The sequence below is a fragment of the Hoplias malabaricus genome, chromosome X2, assembly GCF_029633855.1.
Source record: "Hoplias malabaricus isolate fHopMal1 chromosome X2, fHopMal1.hap1, whole genome shotgun sequence".
In the NCBI taxonomy this organism is placed as follows: domain Eukaryota; kingdom Metazoa; phylum Chordata; class Actinopteri; order Characiformes; family Erythrinidae; genus Hoplias; species Hoplias malabaricus.
The window spans coordinates 36,570,837-36,597,699 of record NC_089819.1 but is presented as its reverse complement, the minus strand read 5'-3'; the positions used below and the strand labels follow the sequence as shown (position 1 = coordinate 36,597,699).

The window sequence follows — 26,863 nt, the reverse complement described above, 5'->3', positions numbered from 1 at the left end:
TAACTCAACAATGCATTTATAAATACAGGGGTAAGACAATGAAACTGAAACACCTGTCATTTTAGTGTGGGAGGTTTCATGGCTAAATTGGACCAGCCTGGTGGCCAATTTTCATTAATTGCACATTGCAGCAGTAAGACCATGTGCATCCAATAGTTCAAACATTCTGAAGGTGGTGCCGTGTATCAGGATGACAATGCACCAATACACACAGCAGGACTGGTGAAAGATTGGTTTGATGAACATGAAAGTGAAGTTGAACATCTCCCATGGCCTGCACAGTCACCAGATCTAAATATTATTGAGCCACTTTGGGGTGTTTTGGAGGAGCGAGTCAGGAAACGTTTTCCTCCACCAGCATCACATAGTGACCTGGCCACTATCCTGCAAGAATGGCTTAAAATCCCTCTGACCACTGTGCAGGACTTGTATATGTCATTACCAAGACGAATTGACGCTGTTTGGCTGCAAAAGGAGGTCCTTCACCATACTAATAAATAATTGTGGTCTAAAACCAGGTGTTTCAGTTTCATTGTCCAACCCCTGTAGAATGCCATCATATCCTCATGGCAATGCACTGCAAAAAATGAAATCTAAAAGTTCAGTGTGAATATGCATCCATTTAAGAATATATTTGGGAGCAGGTGTCTACAGATGTTTTGTATAGCATTTAAAACTTTTATTTTTATGGGCTATATATACCCAGATATTTCATACTGATAAACAGCTACTACATTTGCCCTTCTTGCCTCAGCCAGCCAAGCATTGTGCAATGAAATTACAGAGTTGATCTCTATCAGAGTTTGTCTATCAAGAACAGAGTTTGTAAAAGAGAATATGCTGCAGCTGTATTGTACACTTTCAGAAAAAGGAATGGTAGTGGTACATTATTGGTCACTTTAGGTACAAGCAGCGTAAATGTACAACAGTGGTTTTAGAGTCCAGTTGTGTTTCTTCTTCAGGAAGAGAGGGGAATATTTATAATCTTTCATTACAGATCTGTGTAAAATAGAAGAGCATAGGTCTTAGAGACAAAGTGGGGTGTATGAAACCAATATAACTTAAAAATGTACAAATATTGTGGCACGGTGGCTTGGTGGTTAGCACGTTCGCCTCCCAGCGCTGGGATCTTGGGTTCAAGTCCCATCTGGGTGGAGTTTCCATGTTCTCCCCGTGTCTGCGTGGGTTTCCTCCGGGGGCTCCGGTTTCCTCCCACAGTCCAAAAACATGGAGGGTAGGTGAATTGGCTTCTCTAATAACTGTCCTGGTGTGTGAATGAATGAATGTCTGTATGTGTGAGCCCAGATATGGATTGGCGCTCTGTCCTGGGTTAAACCCTAGTGCCCGATGCAGTCCTCCAGGTGGATGGTCGTTTCTGGTTGAGAGTACGCTGTGCGCGTTTGGCTGCCGCTTCTCGCCAGTGTGTGTGAATTGAGCGTTCTGAGCAGTGTAGATTGTAAAGCGTCCTTGGGTGTCTAGAAAGGCGCTATATAAGTGTAACGATAATAATAATAATAATAATATTGTAGAATATAGTACATTTATGTTCCCTAATCAAAGGTACTGAAAATGTACATTTATGTTCCCTAATTAAAGTTTTAATGAATACATCAGACATATTTAACTTGCATATTTATCATAATAATGAAATTCAACTGTGTATCAAAATTATGGCCCCTGGAACATAATTTAACCCTACGTTTTCTTGGTTTATATGCTGTAAAAATGCTTTTCTTACATTGTGATGTAACAGTAGTGTTAAAAAAATTATTTCATGTCACACTGTACAAGATGCTGCAGCTGAAAACGTAGTGTCCCATGTGCTGAAGTCTGGTGATAAATGCACATTCTTGTGCAAATTTCTGATGCTAATTTCGTTGCCTATGACATTGAACTCATAACACATATCTCACAGTGTAACCCATCAAAGAAAATATTTTATGCAAAATTACATTGCAGAAACAAATCTAAAATCAGTCTAACCTTTCCTCTCACAAACAGGACACAGAGACCGCAAGTTATCAAGAAGGTGGAGCTTCTCCTCCAAGTTTTCAGTTCTTTCTCCCAGTTAGTTCAGGGGCAGGGCTCCGTCTGCCTGGTTCCATGATGACTGGTCAGTGTCGTGACAGACGGGATTCTCCTGAACTGGGGGATGAACAGCTCGCTTGCCGCTGGCAAAAGGTGAGGGTTATTTTGGTCTTGAGAATTATTTAGATCAGTCTTTGAGGATACTCACCTCACAATTGTGTTCCTGCCAGTCTGAGATTTATAATATAATGGCATACAGTCAGCGGCAATTTTCATACTTTACATGCACGGTTTGACCCAAACCTTATATGATAAATTCTAAATTTACAGACAAATAAAATAACATATTCCATATTAATATAGTTCTAAATAAGTTTGGATCATTTGTATTGACCCATTCATGATGAAACATTGAAAAAGGAATGTCAGGGTGCCATTTTCAAATTATGTAGTAATAATAATAGTAATGCTAAATGGACATACAAGTTTTTGTTCTGACAGCTGAACTATTGTAAACTACATGCTACATCCTACATTACATTGCAATATAAAGGATGTAACAATTACCAGCATGTACCATGTCACATAACCTAGAATGTTATGTCCTTCAAAAATTAAAGCATTACATTTCAAATCCTATTTCCAGAAAACATATTATTATATAATATTCAGAAAATATTTTGGATATTTACTTGTGAAATGTATGCAAGTTTTAGTTGCTTCTCTTCTGCAAAAAAAGGAGTCTGAAAGAAGAACTTGGGTAAATGAATAGCAAACTTTTATTGCAGTGTTTTCTAATTGGAGTTAGAAACCATTTTATCCCATTCCCTATGCCTCTGCATTTTCTGTTGTGCAGTGCCACCTGCTGTTCGAGTGTTTGCAGGACCTGGTAGATCATGTGACTGAGTCCCATGTAAAGCCTGAGAGGAGCTCTGGTTACTGCTGCCATTGGGAGGGGTGCGCGCGCAAAGGACGTGGTTTCAATGCCAGGTGAACCTCTGCTGCTCTGAAATTGTGTTATTCCAAAGAGGTTTTCTTTATATATATATATATAATAGTTTTTTTTTCCTTTGTGTATGTTTCAGGTTTCTTTAGGTTTATTTTCAATTTCATTCCTATTCATAATTTAAACATTTGTATTGTATTGTAGGAATTTTTATTTGTGCATCACAAGAATAAATATTTTTTCTAAAATACTTCTCACCACAACCCTAAACAGGATAAGAGGTTACAGACAATGAACAAATTAATTAATTAAATACTTCTCTTGTATAACAATGTTTTCCACAGATGACAGATGATACTGAGTGTGAAAGAAAGGAGGTGCTAGTTTTCTGTTATTTGAACTGTGCATTATTAGGAAATGCCTTTAATTTGCTTTGCCTACATTTTGGACAAAGCGTATGTATAGACTCAAAAATGCTAAGCCGCTTAATACATGGATGCTTCAATTCAGTTTGGAAAAATCCAAAATAATACTGAGGTATTTACGTCAGCCCCATGAAGTAACATCATAGTATTGAATTTCTTTCTCCCAGCCTTGTGTAAGGTTTTCTATTCAACTAAACATTTCATCCTTATCTAACCAAGTTCACATATTTTGTGCTATTGTCATAATTTTTTATGGCATACTCTTATGCAGGGTCACAGTGGGTCAGGGGCCTAACTAGAGGCAGAAACACACCCTGGAGAGGGCGCCAATTCATCACAGGGCACCACTCACACATTTTGAACAGCCAGTCCACCTACCAACACGTGTTTATGGATTATGGGAAGAAACCAGAGCAACCAAAGAAAACGTAGAAATGTGGGGAGAACACACCAAACTGCTCATGCACACACACTAACGCAGGGCAGAGTTTCAACCCACAACCCCAGTACATTGGCGCTGTGTGACAGCAACACATGCCTTTATGTCAGATTTCATGGGTTTCTAACATTTAACTGAAAAATCAAATGACAGGAGAAGCCAGAGAAGCAGGACACATCATTCTCCATATTATGTTCAAATGATTCACCTGTTGTTACTGTTGTACTGTCTTAAACTGAAGCAGAACTGAACGGTTACAGAATTTTACCGTTTCCAGATTTTTGCACATCTCGGTTATTTTCTTGTTCAAACACCTGATTCAACCCTGCTCTTAATGTGTCATTCTCCTTGAGGTTTATTTGTTATGTTTGAGCTGAGAAATGATCAGCTACTAGACTTTGGACCTCCATTCCCTACACCTGGTCTAAAGCTTAAGTCTGAATTTGTACTTACTCTATTGCAGTTGTGGCACAGTGTCATGTGGTATGTATTGTGTGACAGCTCCAGGGACCTGGAGGTTGTGGGTTCAAGTCCCGCTCCGGGTGACTGTGAGGAGGTTGGTGTGTTCTCCCTGTGGGTTTCCTCCGGGTGCTTCAGTTTCCTCCCACTGTCCAAAAAAACAAAAACAAACACAAACAAACATGTTGCTATGTGGATTGGTGACTCTAAAGTGTCCCTAGGTGTGAGTCAGTGTGTGTCGTCCTGTGTAGGACTGGCGCTTCCTCCAGGGTGTGATCCTGCCTTGCACCCAGTGATTCTGGGTATGCTCCAGACGCACTTCAACCCTGATAAGCACTTACAGACAATTAATAAATTAATGTTTTGTAATTAGACTCTCATGTGCAGTCCATAGGAGAATGAATTCTCTTTGAGAGTCTTTGAATTTTTTCATGACCTAATTATGCTGGCTATGCATTTCTCTACAATAAAAAAGAAAAATAAGGCACATATGGTGTTAAAAATAATGGCTAAATGGTGAAAAGATTAATTATGAGAATAAATTTTTATTTTGGGATATTTTAATTTTGTTTATTATTATTTTTTAGAATTTTGATTAGATTCATGTCTTGTTTCACTGAACTGAACATTTTTATCTTTCACCAGTTTTCTACACATCACTCTAAAATATAACTGGTTAGGTTGAAACCAGACAAAAGTTTGCAGCATTCATTTCATAATGTGTGTGTATAGCGTTAGCTAGCTAATATTAGAAAATGTTAGACTGAAATTTATTTCAGAGGAGTTTTGCAGAGAGAAATTCATAAAACGTGACTTAAAAATGAAACTGCTGTTTAGAGTTTTTGCATTTGCAATGTTTTAAAAAAATAACACATTCTGTAAATTTACTCTGTAAAAGGCCACTAGGCAAAATATGTTCTACCCATGTTTGCATCAGTCTGTCATAACAAGCAGTGGATGTGGTAAAGACAACTATGAAGACATCTCTGTAAGGCATTGTTAATATTGTAAATCTCCTATCAGATGTATATACTCTTCAAAGAATGTCAGGAACTTCACTTATTCGTCCTTGATTTAGATGCGAGTGTGGGTGTGTGTGGGGTGGGTGTATTTGTGTATAAGATTATACTGTATACCTCTTTTGAGCAGGTACAAGATGTTGATCCACATCCGCACACACACTAACGAGAAACCACACCAGTGTGGCATCTGCAGCAAAAGCTTCTCTCGGCTTGAGAACCTCAAAATACACACCCGCTCTCACACAGGTGAGACACAGTTTACATCCACAGACACAAATGCGTCTAAACGGGCTAGGGATATTTGGGCTAACCACATTTTAACTCCAGGCTACTCCCCTTCTGTTCCCACATTCCTCCATCGTGTTTCTTATGTTGTCACCTCAAAGTTGTTTTTATACATAATCTGACAATTTGAATGTTTTTTGCATTTTTTAAGTGAAAATAAGTTCACAGGATTTCTAAGGGGAACATGCTCAAATATGACAATACAAAAGTTACAACAGCAACAAAAATAAATTGTGCCATAACTCTGGAAGAGACCATGATTTATATTTTATAATTTTCCAGCAAATAAACAGGCATCCACCTGACAACAAAGTGCACCATTTGTCACATGGATATTAAAGCAGTCCAAAGATGCTCAAAGAAGCATGTATAAGAGCACAGATATCCATCAATTGTGTTATGAAATTTGTACACTGAATATACACTCTTGCTGGCAATATAGCTTTGATAAAATAAGAGCTTGTTTTTGAAATAAGTATTGAAAATGTCAACAATTTTATAAGCAAATATATTTCTAAAGGTGCTATTGACATGAAAATTTCACCCGACTCAGGGAACAACCCATCCAACCCACACATGCAAAGAAATCTAACCATAGATGTCCATAAATTAAGTTATGTGTAATAATGAGAAATGACAGTTAAAAAATATTGAACAGGCTCCGGTTTCTTCCCACAATCCAAAGACACACGTTGGTAGGTGGATTGGCGACTCAAAAGTGTCCATAGGTGTGAGTAAATGTGTAAGTTGCCCTGTGAAGGACTGGCGGCCCCTCCAGAGTGTGTTCCCACCTTACGCCCAGTGATTCCGGGTAGGCAAACCGCAACCCCGAACTGGATAAGCGCTTACAGACAATAAATAAATGAATGATAAAACTTGGTACAAAAGCCTTTGTTGGTGATTACAGCTTCAAGACGCCTCCTGTATGGAGAAACTAGTCGCATGCATCTCTTAGACAACTCCTCTGATGATTCTTTTCATTCCTCTATCTGAAATCTTGTGGGGAGCACCCGGTCGCGGCCAGTTTATGGTGAAATGATGTTCTTTCCACTTCCGGATTAAGGCCGCAGCAATGCTCACTGGAACCTTCAGTACTTTAGAAACTCTTCTGTAACCAATGCCATCAGTATGTTTTGCAACAATAAGGTTGTGAAGATCTTGAGGGAGAGTTTTACCCACCATGAGATTTTTCTTGTGTGGCACCTTGGTAATGAGACACATTTTTATAGGTCATCAGTTGAACATTCTAAATATGTTAAGCTTTTATTTAAATTGCAAATTAATTTTAGTCAAATTTTGCAGATGATTTTATTTATTCATGTCTTGAAATCATTGCTTTCAAAATTGTTTCCTCAGGTGAGAAGCCCTATGTGTGTCCATATGAAGGCTGTGGCAAGCGCTATTCTAACTCCAGTGACCGCTTCAAACACACACGGACACACTACGAGGACAAGCCCTACTGCTGCAAGATGGTGGGCTGCCACAAGCGCTACACAGACCCTAGCTCACTCCGCAAGCACATTAAAGCTCATGGCCATTCTGTTGTTCAGGATACCAGGAGGGCAGATATAGGACCAGGACAAGGGGTCATGGAGGCAGATCTTTCAAGCCCAAATTTGGTTGTCCAGGGAAGAGCTCCTTTGGTTCTCTCGGAGGCTGCACTGTCCTTGTTGGGGGCCCAGGCCTTGCATACGTTTACTGGGCCACTGATGGCTCTCGACCTGTCTATGTCTTCCAGGCTTCAAGGGTCTGGAGCATTGCTCTGCCATAGGGGGCCTCTCCTGGACCCTTTACTGCTGCCCTCCCACAGGCTGAGGGCCCAACACAGGGCCGGAGACATGAAGGAAGATGATGATGATGAGGACGATGAAGAAAGCGAGTTAAAATCAGGACGGGAAAGTCTCTCCTGGGTGTTCGTCCCACCGGGCATGGTGATGCTCAAGCAAGCAGTGGTCAGCTGAATGGCCAGTGTAGGATCATGTGGCCAAAGGTTCTAAACAAGCTTGAAAAGGAGACTCCAGTGTGTTTCAACCAAAACTCTGTGTTGCAGTTTACAGTTGATTACCACAGATAATCATTCCAACTCGTTTACATATACTCAAGAGTAAAACCTGTTTACATGAAACATACCTACAATACAAGTCATTGTGCATTGTTCATACCCAAAAATCTGAACACATTTGCATATTTGTGCAATTCCATACATGCCATGTTGTTTCTGTTTTAAATGAATTTCGAATGAATTCCAATTTCAATGTTAACTTAACTAGTAAAGATTGATATTGATATTTCGTCAAATTCCGCAAGCATCTTAAAGTATCACACTGAACACTCACTCTCCCTGTTAAGATGATCTTAACACAAAGATGTTTGTAGGAAACCGGCACATATCTCACTGAAATGATGCTCAACTAAAATTCATTAAGGTCCAGTTAGAGAAACATTTTTTCAAGCCAAGGTCCAGAACATAATGTATAACTTGCATTATGATCAGTGCTTTATCCTTCATATTTAAGTAGTCTTGTCATTATAGCAACATTTTATGTAGTTAACAACAGAATGTCACATCAAATTACATTTTCGATTACATTTCAACATATTTCTACAAGACTGAAATCTTGCAGTTGACTTTACTGCTTTTACATAACCAGTAATCTGATTGGCTCTTATTGCTGGAGGGCAGGACTTTATCCATTAACAGCATGCTGATTGGCTCTTTATGCTGAAGTATGGAACTTTATTTCTCTTATTGTAAATAGAATCCAAGTTCAAAGTTATGAGAATATTTCAACCAGTAACTCAATTCTTCCCTTATTAAAGTTTCAGCTTTTACCTCACACAACTTTTTATCATGTCTCTTGGGCTATTTTTATTGGCCCCAGTACAGCAGTTTCTGGAGTGCTGCCCTGTGTGTGTATCATTCGTTTGAGTCACAGCGCTCATCATAATGCATAGATACGATTGGCTCACATGTGAAATGCAAAAACACATGCGATTAGTCTGGTAGCCCCCTAAACCTAAACCATTTTGACTAGAAGAGTCACACCACTTAAACACTCTGTTCAAAATCAAACAACTCTTTATAGTTTATCAGTTACAGGTCCAGATCTGGACAGGACAGCGTTTGGATCTGGACCCGGACCACGTTCAGACACTGTACGTGTCAGAGTGTCTAATACAGCAGACAGAACTGGAAGCACCAGTAATTTACAGCCATCGTGTCAAACAAGAAACAGGTAATCAGGTAGATTCACATGTACACCACCAATAACACCTGTAGATAGAGGAAAGGAAGGTGAAGGACAGAGATAAGTGGTGTTTATCTGTGGTAATTGATGGGACAATAATCATGCTGCAGACAGAGCTAGAGACAATGCTGGAACATTCGTTTAATGGCGACGTCAAATGCAGGGTTGCTTTTAAGTGATTCTGCTTCTCTTAGCACTTTTAAGATATTTTGAAGGTATGATTACTATTTTTTGTGTATTCTATTATAACAAAGGTCTAAGGTTTGACAGCACCCATGGGAACATGCGTGTGTGCTTCTGTGAAATACATATACATCAGACGTGTCTAATCATTATGTGATAGTAGTAAAGATATTATAAGATATTATAAGCTCTCTGTTTACATCTATTAATAGTCACCAAATTTGTGTTGCTCTGATCAAGGCTGGATTTTTTTTTCAGTTAGGGTTAGGATTAGTGCTCTTTAGTTCTCTGCTAGGTTATAAAGCTCCACTCATGTCACTGAGTACGGCATATTTGCCTTTATAGTTCAGTTGGCAGGCCACCTTTAAAGGGTTGGGGCTACTGAGCAGGACACACTTAAGTAATAATACATCTGCCAAACCCATATGCTTTGTAACATGTTAGGAAGAGACTTCACTAACACACTGTTTGACACATCCTGTTAGGCGGGCCATGACATCAAACAGAATTGTGAAGCAATTGTATACCTAGGCAAAAGAAGGGCCCTTTGCTGGTCTGATGTCACATTTACTGTACAGGCATGCAACAGTCACATGTGGAAGAAACACTATATTTGACTCACCATGCACAAACTGTTAAACAAACTTGCATGACATTATTTAATTGATAAAGCCTGACTGATGCAATGTACAATCAGGCATGTAGACTGCAGTTTGCATACAGCCTAGGTCCAACACTAATTACCTATTAATGTCCATTAATGTGCCCTTGAAGCAACACTTCTGAAGTTGGACTTGACAGGATTTCCAGTATCTATTCATTTTAAATTATGTTTGTTTTACATGCATACCACTGTTGTCAGATACAGTCCTCTAAACTGGTAAATTTACAACAGAAGGGAAAAATATCCCTGACTTATACTCTATGTTAATGTACAAATGTATTGTTCCTGTTATTATGAACCAATACCACACAACGTAAAGGGCAGCTGTTGTTTTAAAAGGTTTGTGACCATGTGCAAGGTTATACTGCTGAGCTCTGTAGTAATTGGCTTTAGCATTATGGTCCAGCATTTTACTGTAGTGACTTCAGGTCTGTAGGACTTCAGAGTCTTAACAGTTTCTCATTATATTGGAATTTTTGCCTGTGTTCAGGTTCCAGATCTCAACCCAATACCAGAACATAGAATTCAACAGTTATAGGACATGGATGAAAACATTTGTAACCAGGAACTGAGGCTTTAGAAAAGTGCTGAAAATATTCTGCTCATGTTCTCTGCATGTGTGACCCAACATCCCCCAACCAGTGCCAACAGTTCTCCACCTGAATCCTGCTGACAGCTGTTTGATAGGCATGCATATAATGGACCTGATCAAGCCTGTATGTTGGTCATCAGGGTGGAAATACATGTTTCACACAAAGACAGAGGGCTAGGCTACACATTAGTGAACTTAGTCATGCCAACATTATTTAACTCAACAAGACCTTGATCAAGACTGTATGGTGAGGAAATATACTTCCACCATTTCTGTTCTGTACTCTTAATTTGTTCTGCTCTTTTATTATATTTTTTATCAATTTTGAGACGAGACATCTTATTAAATGTCGACTTGCAGGATTAATACATTGGTCATATGGTTGATTAGATTTTTATTAGCTGCTGGTAACATATTAAGTGGCACCTTCTACGTGGAAACGGAATGCTTAATTTCAAAGTTCATCACACTGTACGTTACAGTGCGAGAGCAGGGTGAAAAGCACTGGTAGCAGACTATGGCTCATTATAGCCAGCATCTGAATCTTTTATTTAAACCTTTTTGCACAGTGGGATGTCTGTCATTATCTGTATTTGTAAACAGTTCCAAGTGCCTTGTATCATGAGTTAATTGATGATCAATGTCTTAATATTATATGTATCCAAAAAAAATTTTATAAGAGAATGACAATCTCTATTAACTGTAATGTTCTGAGATGAGAAATAGTTTTGGGTCATTTTACATTTTTGGAAACATTTCACACTGTGTAAAGAACTGCTGGTGTTTTCAAATGGATTAGAAAAAAAGGGTGTAAAAAAATGCTTTTGATATCATAAAAATATTGTATACACACTCGAGTGTACAATATATTAAGGATAACCAGTTATAACAAAACAAACCTATTATGGGCTTGTTCAGGCCATTAATATTTTTCCATTTAATTCATACCTGTATGTTTTATGTGATTTTGTGTTCTACTGACACATGCTACAGCATGTCAGTTAAACTCATATATGAATCTATAATGCCACAGCTGGTAAAGTAAAATTTTAGCTCCTGAGAAATGTACACTTGGTGGGATATGCCAAGCCTTTATATGCCATGAGTTGCCGGTTTATTTGGTACAATAGAACATGATTCATATCAGCACAACATTTGCTAAAATGCAGTGACCACATGATGATTGTCTTTGAGGTCAAAAAGAGACCAAATACCTATTAATACTGTTGAAGAATTTTTTGGATGAGTTGGTGCCCATGAATATTTTGGCCATGTACTATATGAGCACAATATAATTGAACATGTGTGTCCAAAGATGGACCTGATTTCATCTTCTATAGAAGATGTCTATAATAAAATTTTGGACATTGTCAATATAATTACTTTACCTGATGTTTGGGTAGTAGGAACACCTGATAAATTGGCAACACACTGTATATAGGAACAGAATTAATGTAATACTGAGCATGCAGCAAATTTCTATGTAAGTTTTGACATGGCATCAGTCAAAGACAATGCCGTACAGGATAATGATGTTGAAGAAATTACTCTGACGATGACTATCAATGTCTAATAAAAGACGCAAATGTAAAATTTGTCTTGGTTGCACTGACTTTAGTCTTTCTTGGAAAGCGAGTGGTGCTTAAAGATACTATTGCACTCTATTGCTTACATACTTACTTGTTAACTTGAAGTCATTTCTGTGAAGCCCTCTTTAGTCCAACATGGCTAAGTGTCAAGCTTAAGGGTCCTTACATCTGTTAAGAGAGAGGTGCCTCTTGGGCATATGTTTTGAATCATAAATGTCAGTTGTGATGTAAATGTATAATATTCAAACAACTGAAGTGTCAATAAACCCTGGATTAAATTATTTAGCTATCATTCAATTTGCACAGTTCTGTTTAACACAAAGAATGATCATTAGGAACACATAATCTCCCATTGTTTATTTTAGCAGCTCCACTGATTAAACATGGAGCTGATAAAATGGACAATGAGTGTAGATACAAGGTAAGTGTTTCTAATCCAGTAATGATTCAGTGTATGAGTTCTCTAATTTCCATGTTTCTACAAGTTATAGAATCACTACATTTATAGGTTATTCACTTTGATTTTAACTTCAGAACAAATCAAGTACATGGAATAAAACAAATTCAAAAACATGGAATAAAATAAAGCTGAAGAAAAAAAAGTGGAATCATCCACACACACACACACACACACACAAAACCTTTATAAAAAAAAAAGTTATAGCCGCAAACGGCAACCTGAGAGTTCAAGCACATGTCAGCACAATTACACCTTTAGCAGTTTGGCCAACTAGGCCTTAAACTACTCCATAAGGAAAATGATCAGTTTTACTGCAGGAAAAAGGTGTATAAGTAATCCAGTCAAAATGTACTACTTTTTTTCTATGTCAATTTGTAATAATAATAATAATAAATAAATAAAAAGAATTCAACTGAGGATATTTCTAATGGGTCACTTCACCAATTTAATCAGCAGGTGTATTTGAACCTAGGCCGTTAAGTTACAAAGTCAATGACTAACAGGTTCCTCTATTTGTGGCACAAGGCTTTTTGTATTTTCTTTACACCCTTTGAATTAGGATCAATATGCAATCAAACATGAAACACACCAAATGAAAAAGCCAAAGAATTTAAACCCAGGCCTTCTGGTTCCAGGGGCAAGCGCTAAAAGCATACACCACACCATCCCTTGAGCTTTTCTCTTGTGATTTATTGATCCATATTTTGCAATATTACTATGAACATTAAAATATTTATTTTTTAGTTTAACACACTTTTGTAACACCTCTGTGTACAAGGTTCCCAAGATATTCAAGATCAACTTTTTTTTCATCACAGGGTTTGAACCCTGAACTTATGGGAGAAGAAGGCAGTAGCTTTCAAGTTATGTCATAAGTGACTTGTGGATCCCTGTCACATCTTGAGGCTCTTGAAATGTTGAATTAATATGGAATCAAGTCCCAGGCTTGCAAGAATAAAAAAAAATAGAATTCAGTTCAGAACATTCAGTTTTAGGTTGACATTAGGGTAAAATAATTTAAATTGGATCACAATTGGAAAATTCATTATAAAGTTATAGAATCAATTATATACAACAGTACTGCACTGATTGATTGAGGTACTCCGGCCAAAAAATATATGCAAATACTTTTTTTGAATGCAAACTGCTCTGGATTTTTATGTAACATGGAAATATGACAGATTCAGAAGAACCTGAACTTTAATATTTATCAAAAAAGGTTGACTTTCATCACTCTGTGGCTTCCAGCCCCCTCCTAGTAACTGGTGGAGTATGCATTAAATAATGCACAAAAATAAATCTGTAGAATGTGAAGTCTGTAGGCCTTAAGCTTTGGGCTGTGCAATTCATTTTAAGGCATAAAAAAGAAGAAGAAAAAGGAATTTTAAAAAATTCTAACAATTATAATAGGGTTTTGCCCACAGAAGAAGAAGAAACATCAGAACAAAAGCAATTAGTAGACTTCACTATTCTACACCACACTACATCATGCTGGTTCCAACTTCCTCAAACAGTATTTGACAGATATGAATTCTTGTCATAGATCAAAATTTACTGTATCATATAAATCAACTATATAACTATAAATCATACTGAGATCCAGACACCCACAATGTCTCAAAGGAACAGCTTTAACATTATTTGCTCTGTGGCAAAAGGCCTTATCATCCCGCAAAATGACCAAAACCTATTTTATTGATAGAATGAGAAAAGTGTAATATTTCCTTGAACTGCTTTTTGAGGTACTGGCTCCTGCTCCTACACCTGATGTATATCATGTGATATATGATTGTTTTCTTCTGTCAGCCTTTTAAAACTTTTAGCAGATTCATTAATAATACTTTCATTCAAAGTGCCACACTCTATGACCACTGTAAAATTGTTTTCTTTTGTTAGGTGTTAGGTTATAAAGCCAAACTGAAAACAGCACTATTTCATTTGAGATATATTTATACTGTACAATAGCTTCTTCTGAATTTAATAAAAACACAGTATTGGAGTTTTTTATTGATTTAGCAACAACCACCAACATGCATCAAATGCTGATTGTGAGCCTGTTAACAGAGTCTAATTTTCAAGAAGATGGACTTTGCCCGAATGAAAAAAGCAGGTAATTAAACTCATAAATGAGAAAGCACACAACAGCACCCCCTCCTCAGGAATCCTGGGACAAGTCTTTGAAGATTGTCCTCTCTTTTCCCCTAAAGGTAAGGTGGAGCAGAGATTCTGTTCACAGTTCATTCAGTTTATTTAAAATAAACAAATAATGTAAGAAAATAAAATGAGTAATAATAATAAACCTGATTTTTACCAATGTAAATGTGATCATTCCTCCTCAGTACACAGTGAAACACCAATGATACACTCACTAAAGTAGAAGGTCACAGAAACACATAGAAGCTGAAATTTGTGTTATTTGCCAACTTATTAAAATTTGCTATTCCATTGTTTTGTTTACGAAGCCTTGGCATCAGTAAGGGCAGCAGGCAATGTCACACAGCTTCAGGGATCTGGGGTTGGGGGTTGGAGTCCCACTCCAGGTGATTTGTCTGTGAGGAGTTTGGTGTGTTCTCCCCGTGTCCGGGTTTCTTTCGGGTGCGCCAGATAAGGATAACTTGTACCATGTACAGCGTATCTGTAACATGTACAGTTTTTCATCTCCAAAATACCTTTCCACTTTAAAAGACCCAGAAGTTCTGAAAGTAAACAAACCAGAAAGATCTGCAGTTACCCACAATTGTTACAATACTGATAGATTAGTAGGTTAATAATCAAGCGTGTCACACTTTTACATCTGGTTGTGTGACAGCTTGAGCAAATACATTATACATTACAGTCTATTTATGTCTGAAGAGAGCAGTTGTCACTTCAGTTTGCTTAAATGTGAAACAGTATACTTACCACAGCTGTAGCAAAATTTAACCTGGCCCCGCCTCCACATCCCTCCCTCTCCTTCACAAACCTCACTGAACATCTGAAAGCAGGTAAGAAGGAGGAGAAGCTGTAATTGTGCAACTCAGTAACTGGCTCTCAATTCATGTCAGAGAGACAACAGAACACACTCTTTCTCACTTCTCGCTAGACTTTCCCACACACTTGCTGCAGAGGTGCCAAAATGAGGTGAGTTTGTAAATGATATAATTATTAGTTTACAATCCAATGTACCCAACATTTAAGGGCAAACTGGTATTTTATTAAAAAAAAATCAGAGGACTTGTAGTTTATTAGAATCTTTGTCTAAATGACTTCATGTAATTTGAACAGTTTGCTTTGTGCAGTACAGCATTTCTATTTATCAAGTTCAATTATAACCCTGACCTATAAGACATGGTCAATGTCCATATTTCAATGGGCATCTATTATAAAAGTATGCCTAATTCATTTCCTGAATAACAAACAAATGAAAAACGTTGTGCTTTTCAAAAATACATTTTAATGGAACACCTTTTCTATATGTTTTATAATTCAATCTGACGTTATAGAAGCAACTTTTTTTTTTTTAAATCTTACTAAGCTTCTGCCAGTAGAAATGTGGTAGACATGAAAGGAGTGGGCCAGTGTGGGAAAAGAGATCACAGTTTAGGTTTCCTTAGTTTTTAGATATGGAAAAGCCTGTAATGGGTGATTTTTGTGATCTGATCTGAATTATCACCTAACAGTTGGCTTCTTTGGACTGCATTTCAACTTATGGTGTTTAAATGGTTAAAATAAATTCAGTACTTCTATCACACCAAAAATATTATTAATAAGTTTAATAACTGAAAAAAATACTAGATGATCTACCACCATAGAACAAAGAAGACCAAGAACATTTAGTTGAATTTAAGAATTATAATTACTAATTTATTCAATGTAACAGGTTAGAATAAAGCATGTGAAATTTAAGGAGGCTGTGTGCAGCTATATGGAATTTTATAAACACTAACGCCACAAAATGTCTCCCCACAACTGCCCTTTACAATATTTCAGGTAAATACACACACTCATGTGAAATAAGTTCAGCAGTCTTCTTCTCTCTGTAAGATATAATACTGTGTAAATGTTGCCAAGTTCCAAGCCGTCCTGCTGAGGTTGTGAACAGCGAATAAACGTATCCAATGCAGAAAACAAACACAACCCCAGAAACACACACAACTGAGCATATTACTGTCTTATTTCCTATTATTGAGCCACATTTACTGAAGAACGTACTGTCCTTTGGTTTTAGCTGGGAACTAATTTTTCTGGTTCGTAAACCAGTTTATGTCAGTGGAAACACTCTAAATGGTTCCAAATTTTGTTCATGAACTGGAATGTGAAATATGGTTGAACTAACAACAGACACTGAAGTAGCGCCACCTTAGGTTCTCTCTGTGAAATCCAGCTTTTCTGTTCCATGGGTGGGTAATACTGAATTGTTGTTGCTGTTTCGCATTATTTAAGGTGGAAATGTCTCCAAACTCAGAAATATTTTATGGTAACTAATTTCACAGAGTACACATGAATCTATTGTCTGCTTATTTGCCCTGCTGCTGAATAATGAGCACACATAGCCCCCTCTACGGTGTGTTCCTGCCTTGGGCCCGTTAATTCCAGGCCAGCTCTGGACCCACCACGACCCTGAACTGGATAAGCGCTTACAGACATTTAATTAATGAATGAATAGTTTTTGATACTTTTAGATACACTTTATTGATCCTGAAGGAAATTTGTACTGTACACGGTGCACAATAGAAGACATACAGAAAGAAATAACAATAAATAGTCCAGGTATATAGAAGTGGGTTACAGGGCTAAAAAAAAAAAAAAATAGGTGAGGTACAACAGTGCGATGAACCTTAATATATTACAACCGAGGAGGCTGTATATAAATATGAGTTCTGTATATGATACACCCCAATATGGCAGGGTCATCTGAGAATATCTCCAGCTGGCATGTGCTAGAGTTATAGCTGAAGTCGGAGGTGTAGATGTTGAAGGAGTTGCACGGTTCCCTGAAGTATTGCAACACCGGATCGATGCGTGGAGCAGATGGAGCAAGCCCCTCTTCCATCTCCCTGCTCTAAAAATCAATTTAATATGTAGTCCTCATATAGAGGATATACCAGATATTAAACTGGTAATAACAGATAATTCTTAGCCAAAAGGCAGAGAAGAGATTTGGTAGTGTCCAATAATAATAATATGATCTTTGTCCTCTAGAAATGTAATTGTGGATGAAAATCTAAGATTATCATGAACATATTGATATATACAAAGCAGGTTACATGGGGAAAATGTAACAAGGAATCTTCACTAGTACCGGATACATAATACCAGATGAAAAACAATGTGTATATAGTTACAATATGTGTATAGTTTCAAATATAAATATGTCAATATTTGTGGACATAACACATCATACCCAAGATCCTAAACTATTTCATACCAAATAAAATGAAGAATGAGTAAAGTGTGTATTGGTTTTATGTATCATAAAAACTGTTTGGTCATCAAAGTAGTAACTTAAGACTGGTGCAATGAATGTGTTGCAAAGATGCAGATACCTTCCTTAGAACATAAGAAATGTATTGTGTTTTACATTATATGGCCAATTTGTGAAAAACTATTCATCCAACCTTATGTCTAAAACAAAGAATATTAATCGCTTGTACCCTGCATGCTGCAGCAACGGCTTCTACCACACTGAGTAGACTTTATACCAGATGCTGGAGCTTCTTTGGAGATCATCACCACAAACATCAGTGAGGTCTGGGACTGATGTTGGATCATTAGTTCTGGCAAACCAACACATCCCTGAAATACTGGATGGAGGCTTTAAATACGATTCGTGATGTCAGCTTTGGTCCCTGTTAATCTAAGGGAGAATAGGACGAGGTCACGTATATGTGAGAGTGTGCCTTTATTTTAATAAAGCCCTACATTTAAGAAATAAAGAAAAACAAATGATAAAGACATGAATGAATAAAGAGAATAAGGGATTTAAGCTAGCTAATACTAGGATGTGTTCACCAAAATTGTGATGAACGGTTGAATCTGCCAGGACAATACTATAAAATCACATTCTTGCCAAAAAGAATTGCACAGAAAACATATCTCAAACATAAAACCTATAACTTGCATACAAAATATCCAGCTTTGATGATTGTGCTCAATGATTTTTGCGCATGATCTCTAAGTTTTGTACGAGTTCTCTGATTTCTGCCGGTGCTCTCTGACTTCTGTGCGCCCGATCCCTGACTTTTGCAAGCAGTTTTAGCACAAACTTCTCGTGTGTGTGTGTGTGTGTGTGTGGGGGGGGGGGGTTCTCAGGGGTGCCTTTCCATGAGTTTTTGAGTGACAACTCAATGCCCAATGCATTTTGGACTGTGCATGTGTAGTGTATGTTGTATATACACCGTGATATATATATATATATATATATATATATATATATATAAATATATATATTATATATATTTATATATTGTGTTTGTAGCGTTGACCTTATTCAAACTCTTATGATTTCTGATATTTGACTAATAATAATAATTAAAATTTGATAATTGGCTTAAGTAATTAAAACGTTATTAATTAGTTTGAGAATGAATAATGGCCAAGCTAAGTGAGTTCTTCAGGATCTTCAGACTTTTAATGAACAGACTCCACACACTGTGATTTCAAATAATGGAAATATTTATTAAAAAGAAAAATAATATTTACTTAACATAGCATAATCTTAAAACCTCACGGCATCAACGCAGGTGAAGCCGATTCGAATTGGTAGATAAGCTAGGCGATATGGCTTGTGACTAATGTGTTGCTAACTGAGATTTAATTAACGTATAAATTTATCAAGAGACTTAATTCAATTTTCAGCTCTGGAAGTGCGTAGGTTTAGCTTACTTTTTCGTCGATTCTCAACTACTCGTCGGGTACAGAGGCTCTTTGAGGTCCTGGACGTGATGGAGTCCCGCTTAGTTCCCGCAGTTCTTCGTAGAAGTTTCAGGCTGGGTCAGCGTGGAGTCCGTTCCTCCGCTGGTCGAGTCGCCTCGGGCGTACTCAGAGCATGGTGACGTAGACGACAGGATTCCCTCTGGCTCAATGTCCTGAGTAGGAGGGTCCACTATGTGGACGTAGGGACGGAAAGCTTTACTGGTTCCTGCAGATCCAGAACTGAAAATTGATTCAATAGGCTTATACTTATTATACGACTTTCTTCTATCTCGGTGGTGTTTCTTACTCTGGCCACGAATAAGTTCACCTGCTTTGATCAGTCGTGAAATTAAACTTAGATTGTGCGATAAAACATAAACACAATAAAAAGAAAAGGTATTCAATTCGCTCGACGTTATTGGTAAATTTCCTTTTACACTCTAGCTAGCGCAAGACGTCTCCTGGGGAGCTGAGTGAGGTCCTTTTAAAGTCTTTGTTCGTCGGCGTAAAGAAGAGAAAAACGTCTCATGTGGAGAGGTTGAAAATTAGAGAGACAGTGTAAAACAAAGAGAACGCGTAAGAGCGCGTAAGAGCGCGTAAAAGTAGAGTTCGGAGAACGAGTAAGAGCGTTCAGAAGTAAGAGAGTGAAAAATGAGTCGAAAGGAAGAGAGCGAAAATGAGTCGAAAGGAAGAGTAAAACAAAAAGAGAGCGGCGTGGTCCGGGCGCACTCTTTTCAGAGGTGGCGCGGTTACGCCCAACTGAGAGGTATCCTTCCTTTGATTGGATCCTGGGTCTGAGGCTCACGTGACTTGTTTCACGTTTCAGAGAGAGAGAGAAAGGGTGCACGTATACACAAAATTGAATAACATAGAAATTACTTATACATACTTGTGGTATAGCATAATATGTTTCCTGGATTATTAATATCAAACATCTACGTGTATATATCTTGGGTACTTTTTATGATTACATACCACTACAATATTATGTTAGAAGATATTAATTCGTTTTCTTAATTAGAAACTTTCTTTCATGATTGGAACAGTATTACACATCACTTCATTGGTTGGTAGACGTTCATCTGAGGACACCAAAGAGTGACATTCATACATATCGCATACACATAATTATTAGAATTTGATTGTTTCCGTTATGTATCTAGGCGACCTCAGGCGAGACATGATTTCGCAAACGTCCACTTTTGGTCCATGCTGTTCGTCCTTTGCGGATGAGTTTCCAGGAGTTCAGTGCAAGGTCAATTCTGGGGCCATGTGTTTAGTTGGTCAGGAGATAACGTTCCGCCATTGAGGTGCCACTCGTCATAAAACGGGATTGTTACTCATAGTTATTCCTCACTTTGTTTGAAGTTCCTTTTTGCCTAAAAGCATAATCAACTGGGTTTGTTATCTTTCATTCATGGCGGAGATGAGGGGTTTGCTGGAAAGTGTCCTGCTCAGTCTTTGATGTGAGTTTGTGTGTGTGTGTTAAAACGGGTCTGCGCACACACATACACAAAATAATGTGGGATTCTGTTACAAATTAGAGTGGAGAGTTCCTCACTCAGAATTCTTCATTTCTCGATCTGATCCATACTCCACTACACATGCGTACTTCACATTGCAGCTCAGCAGTGGAGACACATGAGAAATTTTACATAAACGAATACTCTCTGTACTGTTTACTGTTTTAAAAACGCTGAAATACCTGAAAGTCCAACAATATCAATGTAGATATTGAGGAAAACCTGTTTGTCTCTCATAGATTCTGATCTGAGGTAAATGCACAGCGATGTCTGTGTTTACTCAGGATGAAACCGAATAAATGAGCATCTATTTCTGTTTATTTTAAAAATATTTTTATATGAGTGTGTAGTGGAGTATGGACCAAATACCAGACAACCGGATCGAAATGAAGAAATGAAAAGTTTTGAATTAAAACTTTTTCATTCTGAAGAAGACCTTTCGTCTGCGACCAAGTCACATTCCACAGGATTGTTTGTGCCCGCGGGGGGGGCAAAGGCCTTGCAGCCCCCATACACACGCACCCACCTAAGAACACTTTAAAGTAACACATGGCCCCAACGACCCCCCCTCTCTTCAGGAGATAACCTATTTTATAATGCTTTTAAGAGACAGGAACCTCAAACAAAAGGAAGGGTTATAATCCCGTTTATGACAAAGTGGCACCTCAATGTCTCTCGTTATCTCCCACGGGAATCAGCAGATGTTTAGAAGGGGTGACCTCGAGTTGAACCCCATTGACTCATCTACACGACAACCTACACATGGACCAACAGTGACCCCAAATGGACACTGGCGAAACTACGCCTCGCTCGGGGTCGCCTAAAACAATAGCGGAAAATAGTCAAACTCTGATTAAATGTGTATAAACAAATGTATTAATGTCACTTTCTGTACCCTCAGATGAATGCCTACCTCCTAATGAAATGTTGTATATTGTTGATTGTTTCTATCATGAAAAGAAGTTCTGCCTCTGAATAAGAGAAAACGGATTAATATTCTTTTCCAGCGTATCATCATGAATTGGACGTAAAACAACGTACTCAAGATGGGATCTTATGTGGATGTTGGATACTAACAGTCCAGTGTACTCATTGTTATATATTGATAACAGGTATAAGAATTTCGATACACGAAATTTATATTATTCCTGTGCGAATCACTGATTCAAACCCCCTTCTACTCTCTCTCCCTCGCGAGAGTCACGTGAGGCTGAACTTGTGCCCAATCAGGAAAGGACACCTCCCGTTAGGGCGTGACTGCGCTAGCTTTGAAAACACAGAGCAGCTCGGCAGCTGAGAGCAGAAGAAGAAGAATCAACGAGAGCTCGACAGAACAGAAGTAACAGTTCACGGAGAAGAGAAGACAACAACAACAGCGAGAAAATTCGAGAAACTTTGAAACAACAAAGAGACGCTTTCTTCTCCACGCCGACAACGAAACAAAGAAAAACCTCAGAGACTTCATTAAAAGCTTACAAGAGACGTCTTGAAATTAGCTAAGAGTATGAAGTTTTACTAATACGTCGAGTAAATTGAATATCTTCTTTTCTTTTAATCGTGTTTATGTCTTATAGCCCAATCTAAGTTTAATCTCACGACTGATCGAAGCAGGTGAACTTATTCGTGGCCAGAGTAAGGAAACACTGCCGAGATACCAGAAAGTCTTAGAATAAGTAAGTTTATTGAATCGATTTTCAGTTCTGGAGCTGCAGTAACTAGCGAACCTTTCGTCCAAGACGTCCATACTTTGGACCCTCCCACTACGGACAGAAAGCCGAAGAGAGGATCCTGCCGCCTGCGTCATCACACTCCGGGTACGCCCGAGACAACTTAACCAACTAAGAAGGATTTCCACGCTGACTCAGCCTGGACGCTTCTGAGACTAAGTGAGACGCCTTCACTCCCAGGACCTCAGAGAGCCTCTGCATCCAAGCGAGTGGTGAAAACCGACGAAAAAGTAAGCTAAACTTATGCATTTCCAGAGCTGAAAATCGAATTAAGTTCTTGATAAATTTTGTATTAATTAAACCTTAGTTAGCAACACATTAGTCACAAGCCAGCAGTGCCTAGCCCGCCTTAAGGTCAAAACCGGTTTCTCCTGCGGTGATACCGTGAGATTATAAGACTATGCTATGTTTGCAATTTGTTCATTATTTTCCTGAAAATCCTGAAGTACTCACTTAGCGTGATTATTATTCATTCTCAAACTAATTATTAATGTTTTAATTGCCTAAGCATATTGCCAAGCCTAATTATAAACTTTAATTAATATCATTAAGTCAAATATCAGAGATCAGAGGAGTTTGAATAAGGTCAACGCTATAAACACAAATTATAAATATATATATATTACACTACAAGTGCTTAAGCTCCTGTTCAGAAACCTGTGTACTAATGAAGTGATCCTATTCCACAAAGGCTGTTATGATTTAAATGCTCAAATTTTATTTGGATGATCAAAGTTACTCTGTTTTTAACAAATTTCATATGTGCATTTTGTGTTACATGAGGTCGGAGAAATACATGGGTTCACTCTCCCATGGGAGAGGTAGTAATCCGGGTCTGGGGCATTGTGGATTGGGTGGCAGTCGGGGTCAGGGGCCCTGGCGTTCTGATCCTCGGTTACTGAAACTGGCTTTTGGAACATCCTCTCTGGTGGGAAAAGAGCCTGAGCCGGTGCGTGAGGTTAAGAGGTACCGGCTAGATATAGTTGGGATACCTCGACACACAGTATGGGCTCTGGAACCAATCTCCTTGAGAGGGGCTGAAAGCTCTTTTACTCTGGAGTTGCCCAGGGTGAGAGGCGTAAGGCAGGAGTAGGCTTACTCATAGCTACTCATAAACGTTGGGGTTTACCCCAATGGACGAGAGGGTAATTTCCCTGCGCCTTTGGGTTGGGGAAAGGGCTCTGACGACTATTGTTTGTGCTTATGCACCGAACAGCAGTTCAGAGTACCATGCCTTCTTGGAGACCCTAGAGGGGGTGCTGGAGAACACTCATTCTGGGGACTGTTCTGCTGGGGGACTTCAATGCACACGTGGGCAATGCACAGTGAGACCTAGAGGGGCGTGATTGGGAGGAACGGCCCCGCTGATCTGAACCCGAGTGGTGTTCAGTTATTGGATTTCTGTGCCTATCGCAGTTTGTCCATTACGAACACCATGTTCGAGCATAAGGGTGTCCACAAGTACACCTGGCATCAGGACACCCTAGGCCGCATTTCGATGATCGACTTTATAGTTCGGTGAGAATATGGAAAATGACTTTCGGTCGGCTCTGAGAAGTTTCTGGCAAACCATCAGGCGACTCAGGAGGGGAAAGCGGTTTTCCACCAACACTATATGGTGGGGGTGGGGAACTGTTGACCTCGACTGGGGACGTCATTAGACGGTGGAAGGAATACTTCGAGGATCTTCTCCATCCCACCAGCATGTCTTCCACAGAGGAAGCAGAGTTTGGGCACCCCCGGGGGGGGCTCGTCTATCACTGGGGTTGAGGTGGCCGAGGTGGTAGGGAAACTCCTTAGCGGTAGGGCCCCGGGGGTGAATGAAGTTCGCCCCAGGTTCCTCAAGGCTCTGGATGTTGTGGGGCTGTCCTGGCTGACAAGTCTTTGCAACATCACGTGGACATCGGGGGGAGTGCCTCTGGACTGGCAGACTGGGGTGGAGGTTCCCCTTTTTTAAAAAAAAAGGAACAAAAAAGGATCCAGGAGGAACAATGCGGTTTCCGCCCCGGTCATGGAACACAGGACCAGCTCTTTACCCTCACTAGGATCCTGGAGGGTGCATGGGAGTTTGCTCAACCAGTCTACATGTGTTTTGTGGATCTGGAGAAGGCATTCGACCGTGTCCCTCGGGGTATTCTGTGGGGGTGCTCGGGGAGTATGGGGTACTGGGCTCTTTGCTACGAGCCATCCAGTCCCTGTATAAACAGAGCAGGAGTCTGGTTCGTATGGCTGGCAGTAAGTCCGACTGGTTTCCAATCGGAGTTGGACTCTGTCAGGGCTGCCCGTTGTCACCGGTTCTGTTCATAATTTTTATGGACAGAATTTCTTGGCGTAGCCAAGTGGCGGAGGGTGTCTGGTTTGGTGGTCTCAGGATTCCATGTCTGCTTTTTGCGGATGATGTGGTCTTGTTGGCTTCATCGAGCCGGGACCTCCTTCTTGCTGGACCAGTTTGCAGCCGAGTGTGAAGCGGTAGGGATGAGGATCAGCACCTCTAAGTCCGAGTCCATGGTACTCAGTCGGAAAAGGTTGGAGTGCTCTCTCCAGGTTGGAAGTGAGATCCTGCCTCAAGTGGAGGAGTTTAAATACCTCGGGGTCTTGTACACGAGTGAGGGAAAGATGGAGCGTGAGGCTGGAGCTGTGTGACTGCAACACTACCTGCTGTGCCAACGTGCTGCCCGCTGTTCCTTTAATGAATACAAATTTAATAAAGTTGTATTAAACTTCTGCAAACTTTTGCATTTTGTGAGGAAATGTGAATGATTGATTAAAAAAATATATTAATCATGTTTAACCATCTGTAATAATTATTTTTAACATTAATAAACAAGAACACTAAGTGACAAAAATGTCAAAATGTTCTAATAGTATGCAGTTTAAGCAAAAAAAAAGGACTATATGTTTAAATGTTAGTAAAGAGGAAATTAATTAAATATCAGATCTACTAAGTAACGTTCATATGCGTGATATTCGGCACATGCGGAGTCCCAAAGCCGAATAACACACGCTTGCTTCACTTGAGTCGTGAACAACGTCCATCAAGCAGAATGCCAAGTCTCAATACAAATTTTATTTCAGTTAATTAAAAAAATACACTAAGGAAAAAAACACTTAATACTGAAGATACTCTTAAAAAGCTGTATGGGGTTTAAGCTGATATATATAGACAACAAGTAACATATCACAGACCAACAGAATATGTGGCCAAGGAAGTGCCCAACCCACAGAGCCCTTTGATTTGCACACTAGTCATGCAGTCAATAACACTACCACGCAAAACTAATATCAAACCACGGTCATCAAAAGCAAGATGACAGCACCACAGTAAACATCCTCCAAAGAGAGCACAACCAGAGCACCCAGGGTGACCCACCCCTTGACCACAAAACAAAAAGAAAGCTAAAAACAACAAGAAGCACCTTCCTGGGTGCAACTACATAAAAACGGCCTATGATATGTTATCACAAAACGTTATAGCTAGCGGCATTAAGACCTAAACCCCAAAATAGTATTAATAAAACCTTTAAATTGTAAAATGGTAACAAGTGGCTCAGCTAATACAATGTCCACGTATGTACAAAACACAGTACACAAGGGAGAGAAAAACAGTGGCCCGCAGCACTTCTGGCTGCAGCCCCACTCTATAAAAGGAATAACCATAATCACAAAATATAATTCAGTATACTAAAACACACAATCACAAACATAGCCAACAGTGTCAGTAAGTCACCTTAAGCATATGGCCCACACCCATACATACAGTGCTTGTGACTTGTGCCCATTTCAATTTTATAAATACATACACTAATAATAATAATAATACACCATATCAATAAATCCACACGTTCATCGGAATACGCTGTGTGTGTGATGAATTTATTTAGTGGTTTATTTTGAGTACGGAGGAAATTTTTGCTTTCCAAAATATTCAAACGTGTGGAGGAGGCCTGAGGGAAGTGTCTATGGCCTGGTAATTAATGTTTATCTAGCATTCTTGACATCTCGTCTTTTCGACTGTTCTCACACAGTTCATAGTTTAAAGTGCTATGGCGTTCTCACCGACACAAGACACTGTTTCCACAAAGGATTGTGTTTTGTTATTTAGCTGTTGTTGGCCACACCGAAGACTCTAGTTTTCACTGCAATAGCGTCTCTTTTTCTCTCTCTCTCATGCCAAATGGTGACTCACACAAGACGTATCACCTACCTCCTTTCTTGACAAAAAGTGAACCACTCATCATTCAAAAAGTGAACCACATCATTTCAATGAAATGAAACAACACAACTCGAAACTCACATGGCCAGATGATATAGGAACTCTCTCTCGCCCAATTTCTTGCTCACTGAACACTTGAAACCCGCGCCCCCTTTTGGTTAACCTT

The 26,863-nt window shown here is 39.0% G+C and overlaps 1 protein-coding gene and 1 non-coding gene across 5 annotated transcripts in view; one reads left to right on the top strand and one right to left on the bottom strand.

Annotated features, from left to right (window-relative positions):
- LOC136676396 (zinc finger protein GLIS2-like) overlaps window positions 1-12,044 on the top strand; it is a 30,615-nt gene extending 18,571 nt beyond the window's left edge. For 3 of the 4 annotated variants that reach the window (XM_066653380.1, XM_066653379.1, XM_066653381.1), the window contains 4 exons: window positions 2,002-2,181; window positions 2,885-3,018; window positions 5,447-5,565; window positions 6,961-12,044. In XM_066653380.1, the coding sequence (XP_066509477.1) occupies window positions 2,002-2,181; window positions 2,885-3,018; window positions 5,447-5,565; window positions 6,961-7,565 (1,038 nt within the window). In that variant the 3' untranslated portion in view covers window positions 7,566-12,044. The remainder of the gene's footprint in view (window positions 1-2,001; window positions 2,182-2,884; window positions 3,019-5,446; window positions 5,566-6,960) is intronic. The other variant, XR_010796289.1, reaches the window with a different exon arrangement.
- Window positions 12,045-17,296: 5,252 nt separating this feature from the next.
- LOC136677566 (U2 spliceosomal RNA) lies at window positions 17,297-17,479 on the bottom strand. The gene has a single exon (XR_010796371.1). It is a non-coding gene; the product is annotated as a U2 spliceosomal RNA (small nuclear RNA).
- Window positions 17,480-26,863: the final 9,384 nt, after the last annotated feature.